Source organism: Benincasa hispida, chromosome 10 (assembly GCF_027475165.1).
Source record: "Benincasa hispida cultivar pf3 chromosome 10, pf3_genome.v1.1, whole genome shotgun sequence".
In the NCBI taxonomy this organism is placed as follows: domain Eukaryota; kingdom Viridiplantae; phylum Streptophyta; class Magnoliopsida; order Cucurbitales; family Cucurbitaceae; genus Benincasa; species Benincasa hispida.
Genome location: NC_143487.1, coordinates 48,390,940 through 48,397,582, shown reverse-complemented (window position 1 = coordinate 48,397,582; position 6,643 = coordinate 48,390,940). Strand labels below are relative to the sequence as shown.

General features: G+C 35.9%; 1 protein-coding gene across 1 annotated transcript; it reads left to right on the top strand.

Moving 5' to 3' along the window:
• Positions 1–233: 233 nt before the first annotated feature.
• LOC120088892 (uncharacterized) lies at positions 234–3,017 on the top strand. Its single transcript, XM_039046332.2, has 2 exons — positions 234–624; positions 1,186–3,017. Exons 1-2 carry the CDS (start codon positions 453–455, stop codon positions 2,649–2,651), a joined length of 1,638 nt encoding a protein of 545 aa, XP_038902260.1. The 5' UTR covers positions 234–452; the 3' UTR covers positions 2,652–3,017.
• Positions 3,018–6,643: the final 3,626 nt, after the last annotated feature.

Below are 6,643 nucleotides of genomic sequence, written 5' to 3'. Positions count from 1 at the left end.
TCCCTTTATCTAAAAAGCAACTTCAAAAACTTATTAATGTGATGTGGTTAGTAGTAGGTTTAGAAAGGTGTGGAAGCAGAGACCATTTTAATTACTCCTCAATAAATGAAAGAAAATGGCAGTTGAGTTCCCCCCCCCTTTTTTTTTTTTAATTATTTTTAATTATTATTTTTTTTTAAAAAAATTCAAATGGCAGTTGAGTTTATTCCTGGCTGGTGTGGCCAAACTTTCTCATGCATTGCAAAATTAGTCCTCTTCTTTTAAGGAACCCCCCACCTCATGTGACATGTCCTTAACAAGGTCTTAAAACTCACCTTTTTACTCACTTATTTGCAGCTATATAATGAGCTTGTTCATCTCTTTCATTTCTTGTACATTGCCTCGAATCTCATAGCTTCTGCTCGGTCTCGAGAGAATCGGTTTTGGGTCGGGTTTAGAATTGTGGTTTCACCATGAGGAATAATCCTCCTCTGTTTGGAAGGGTACCCTTGTGCTTCTTCTTGGCGTCCTTTGTTTTTGCTGCAACCTTGTGCCATGCTGATGTGAAGGCGGTCAAGGTCGTCGGCATTGGCGAATGTGCTGACTGCAAAGAGAGTAACATAAAAACTAGCCAAGCCTTGTCAGGTGCATGCCATTTTTTCTCTTCCTAAGATTATGGTGAAAGCTAGTTCTTTGGAGTTATTTTCACTACAATCAATAGTTTTGAAGGTTTTTTTCTTTCTTTTGTTCAGCTTTACAAGTAATGAAAACATGTTTTATAGTGTATGGATGACTTGATTAGATTACTCAGCTTATTTCATTTTGGTCCATTGAGCTTCTATTTTAATCATTCAACTTTAAATGTTTAGTTTTAGTCTCTAAATTTTGTACAAAAGCATTTTGTAGTCATTATCATTGATTTTTCATTATCAAACAGTCTAAATCTATTTCATAAACCTACTCCATAAAGCTCTGGATACCTATATAATAAGCATCCACATCTCAGATTCTTTTCAAATAACCAAACAAAATACTTGTCTAAATAAAGAAGCAATTTGCTAATGACACTAGATAGAGTTGGTAAGAGAGAGAAACTGTTAAATTTCTTTTTGACCGAAAAGCTTAAACTGACAAATAATGGTAAATTTGATTATATCAACACTTTAACATAAATCGATTGTGCTGATAAAGTTTGTGCACCTGTAGGATTGAAAGTAGCTATAGATTGCAAATCAAGTGATGGGCACTTCAAAACAAGAGGAATTGGGGAGTTGAATGAAGAAGGAAAGTTTACTGTATTGCTGCCTAATGGCATTGTGGAAGATGGAAAGTTGAAGGAAGAGTGTTATGCACAACTTTATAGTGCATCAGCCAACCCTTGCCCTTCCCATGATGATCTTAAGTCCTCCAAAGTGATTTTGTTGTCCAAATCAGATGGGAAACATACCTTTGGATTGTCTGGTAAACTCAAGATTTCACCAGGAACTTGTACATCAGCTTTCCTTTGGCCATTTTTCAAGTACCCTCCTCTTCCAAAGTTTCCTCACTTTCCTATGCCACTCCCTCTTATACCCAAGTTCCATCATCCACACTTGAAGCATTTTGTTCCCCCATTCTCCTTCCCTCCATTGCCACCTAAGGTGTTCTCTCCATTTCCACCAAAAGAGTTTCCTCCTGTGCCTGTCTATGAAAAGCCACTTCCACCGCCTGTTCCAGTTTATGAAAAACCTCTTCCTCCACCAACACCAGTCTATGAAAAGCCACTTCCACCACCTGTTCCTGTTTATGAAAAGCCTCTTCCTCCACCAGCACCGGTCTATGAAAAACCACTTCCACCACCTGTTCCCGTTTATAAAAAGCCTCTTCCTCCACCAGTACCAGTGTATAAGAAGCCACTTCCACCGCCTGTTCCCGTTTATGAAAAGCCTCTTCCTCCACCAACACCGGTCTATGAAAAGCCACTTCCACCACCTGTTCCGGTTTATAAAAAGCCTCTTCCTCCACCAGTACCGGTGTATGAGAAGCCAATTCCACCACCAGTTCCTATTTACAAGAAACCTAATCCTCCATCAGTGCCAATCTATAAGAAGCCACTTCCACCACCGGTTCCTGTTTACAAAAAACCTTGTCCTCCCCCTGTTCCCATTTACGAGAAACCTAATCCTCCACCAACGCCAATATACGAGAAGCCACTTCCACCACCTGTTCCTATTTACAAAAAACCTCTTCCTCCACCCGTTTACAAGAAACCTAATCCTCCACCAGTGCCAATCTACAAGAAGCCACTCCCACCGCCAGTTCCTATTTACAAGAAGCCTCTTCCTCCACCGGTACCAATCTATGAGAAACCTCTTCCTCCCCCTGTTCCAGTTTATAAGAAACCCCTCCCTCCACCTGTTCCCATTTACAAGCCCCCCATCCCAAAAATCCTCCCACCACCTGTTCCAATATATGTCCATCCACTTCCACCTCCCATTCCATTTTTTAAACCAAAACACCCCTTCTTCAAGCATTTGCCTCCCATTCCAAAGATTCCCCATCACCCATTTCTTAAGAAGCCATGGCCAACTGTCCCTCACTTCCCTCCTGTTCCCAAGTTCCCACCAAAGTACTTCTCCCACCACAAGTTTGGAGGGTCCCCTAAGCATCCACCCTCTGCTTCTCATCCTTAAGCAGCTGCCATTGTCTTGCAGTGTTATTGCTTTTCTTAATAAGCAATGAAAAGATGGTAAAGTGCAGTGGAAGTTTAGTAACTTTCAACTGCTGCAAATAAAGCTCTCCAGTTTCTGGCGTACAAATTGAATCAAATCAGAAGGGACAAAAAGAAGCAGGAATGATCTGTTGTTTTTAATTTATTTTTCTATATGAAGTTAGGTCTGTGTGGATTGTTTATGGTTGTCGTTTAACAAATTGAGATCAGGATTCTGTAAATGTCAATGAACAAATTTTCATTAAGAAAAACTTCACCTTGAGGTTCTTGCATGTTATGGTTGTTTATCCCGGAAATGAAAATGAAAAGGCATATGAATGCTTCAATACTTTCTTGTTAAGAATTACCTTCTTTTTCTTCAGTACACTTTTAAGGATTTATTCTTGGTTGCTTTATTTTTATTTTTATTATTTTTTTCAAACTCAAATATTTATGATTATGTAGTTCGGGAAAATTGGCTTTTTGATGGGAAATGGTCGGAAATGACACTATCAAGTTTTCAGCTTTCAAAACTAGCACACTCTTTGAAAACTCGTTAAATTAGTTTTTCTCGATTCAAATTTGGGAGAGATCGATCACCGAGATTTAGTTAATAAATTATCTTTTTCTAACTTATTGATTGTTTTGTGCCTTTTTGGTGAAATCTCGGACAATATTATCATCGGGATTCTACTAATTTTTTTTCAAAATATTATATAATCTTCCCAAATATTATACCAAATCTTATATCTTTTCAAAATTTCTCCAAATTCAATTATTATTACCAAGTCTTATATCAAAATTTTACATAATTTCTCAAATTTTTACCCTAATTTTTGTTTCCACAATCATATGAATTTCCAAATATTCGAATGAATTTACCAATTATGATTTTTCAAATGGATCTCAAGTGCAATGTAATTTTTAAATTTTGTAAAAGATCAAATTTTGCAAATAAAAAACTAAGGTTTGGGAAAATATAAGAGGCTCAGATTTCAGAGAGAGAGTCCAAATATATAGAATCTTTGTGTTAATTTTGCCTGAGATATTCTTTATATCTTCCGAATTTTATTTAGAATTTGATCTTTGGATTTCAATATTTGGAAAATTATGTAAGATTTGATATAATTTTGGAAATATTACATAATATTTAGAAGTATTGATAGAATCATGGTGCTAATATTGTCCGAGATTTCATCGAGAAGACCCAAAACAATCAATAAGTTAGAAAATTTTAATTTTTTTATATAAATTTTGGCGGTTTATCTCGAGTGAGATGGAGGAAGAAAAACTATTGTAACAAGTTTTAAAAAATGGTATCAATTTTGAAACATAAAAAAGAGGCGACTTTTGACAATTTCTCATTTTTTATCCATGCCATAAGTTGCCCGCTACCAAAAAGTTGACGTGGATTGTTTTATTAACTAAAAAACATAATTTAATTGTTAAAAATAACAAATAATTTTTGTGTAATTTGTTTTTCTCTCTCTCATATTTCTCCCACTTCTTAATTTGGGGCATGAAGTTGGTTATTATAATCAGTGTTATTATACTTAGTGAGTTATAATAGTCTGTAGATTATCATAGTTTGTGTTATGGGTGAAACTCTTTTAGTATGAGTTATAATAAAACGTGTTTAAGGTGCAAACTATTTTAATCTAGGTAGGAAAGTAAACACTATAACAAATAGGGATCTGAATAGTAATACTTCAGGTTCCGTTTGATAATCATTTTCTTTTTTGTTTTTGGTTTTTAAAAAATTAAGCCTATTTTCTCACATTTTTTTACAATGGTTTACATCTTTCTTTAATATAAATGTTGAATTCTTAGCTAAATTTCAAAAACAAAAACAAGTTTTTAAAAACTATTTTTTAGTTTCCAATTTTGGCTCCGTTTTTGAAATCATGAGTAAAAGGTAAACAACAAAGGAATAAATCTAGAGGTGCTAAAGGTATTTGTGTTAGGATTAATGTTCTAAATCTTGTGGTTCCCATAGTTTGTAAATTGCAAATACGAATGATTTATTTAATAAATAAAGAGTTTTTTTTTTTATTTAAAATTTAGATTTTATTATCTCAATCCAATAAAGTAAGATCCAATGTCATTTTATGTAACTTAAACAGTATGTGGTAGACATACCTGTGGATCATGTTCAAGTAATTGAAGAAAATCGATCATGAGGATTTCCATGAGCAGCGGAAAGATCATTCCAAATTACATTCATATATGAACATTACAAATTACAGTCATAAACAGAAACAAACGGTTATGCATTCATTACAGAAATTACAGCGTGAAAAAACAAATGAACAAGGAGAAATGGTACAAACATTTGCAGACTCGTCTCCACACTCCTTGATCAAGAATGCTCGAACACAGCAACCTCGAACGTTCGTCCAACACGACCGCTACACCGCAAAAACACCGCGCAGTCGAACTCAGCGATCACCTCGATCACGAACTCTTCAACAACACGAACGGCCTCCACAGAACCTTGACGGTGTCGAGTTGAGTATGTCACCACCAAGAAGGCTACCTTGGTATTCTCGGTGTGAGAATCCAGAGGGTGGGCTCTATGTGGACTTGGTTTGAGGCAGAAGATGGAATTAATAATCATGTAAATGATTGAGCAAGTGGGAGAAGACTGAACCTATCGTAAAGGTCGATGCCCAATCGTCTAGCAAAAGCTAAGCGATCGTTTAGTTCATCGCTTAATTCCGTGTTTTTCGCTTACAAAACACTACACGATCATTTAGCTTGCTCCAAGTTGTCGCTTAGTAAATCCTATTTACTTGACAACTTCTGTTTCGTGAGAGAATTCACAAAATCAATTTTTTCAATATTACTAAAATTAGGAAAATAATTTTTCTTTTATCTCACGGTTACTATGAAACCACCAATAACCTCCCACTCAATTGGTTATTAGAGAAAAAAGATTTAATTATCCAATAATTAATATTATTATAAATATAAATGATAACCAACTTATCATACTATATTTATAACCTATAGTTTTAACATTTCATCTCATGAAACATATAAACTATAGTTCTTTTTCTATTCCATGGCACTTAATGTAAATCTCATTTACATTAATCCTCCAATAGATGTATCTCATACACCATATCGATCATATCATATATAATCGAATTACCTCTTGTCAATTTGAATATTTCAAATCAACACTAAGAATTGATCCTCAACTGAATCCATTTAGCTACCAAGGGAACCTTATGGACCTGTAGCTCGAAGCTCCAACGATACGTGAATAATTGACTAAAATCTTTAGTCACGGGATCCACCATCCGTTAACTACCAGGCACTCCACTAAAGACTGACAGCTGAACTCTTCTTACCACAAATATATTATGTGTCCATCTTAACCAATCAGAAGTGCGACAACCCTTCACAGATCGCTCGTAAGTACAGCTCGACCAATAACCGTTATGCCCCTATAGTTACATCTAACTTCTTAAGTACCACTGATCCCTCTAATGAACATAAGTCATAGTCCTACTATGACTGAGTCCTCTCTTCCAAAGAGAAGCTGTGGCCATTATGTTCAAGCCCCAGAATCAGCCCTTAAGGGAGCAATCTCTCTACTTATCCTTGCTTCAGGAAAGGAGAGAATTCCATCTTATGGATTGAGTTCCCAGCTCCCAGATCAGACAAGTCCCCAAAAACGTAGGTATGTTGAGTTGGCAATCTGACCACTCTCATCCATACTAATCAAAGGACTGCCTTCAAAGGCAGAAGTTCCCAAAACACTCAGGATTGAGGTTGTGTCTCCTATGGTCATTTAGATGAGATGTATATCTCTAGTATCAACGGCGTTATATATAGAGTCTAGTCATCTCGTGGTCCGGTCTTATACAAACTCTTTGTATAGGACACCCTCGCTTGCACGTCTCCACATGAATGATCAGGATCTATCATCTATAGTAGTTTACAACACTTTCAAACCTCTACAAAGCG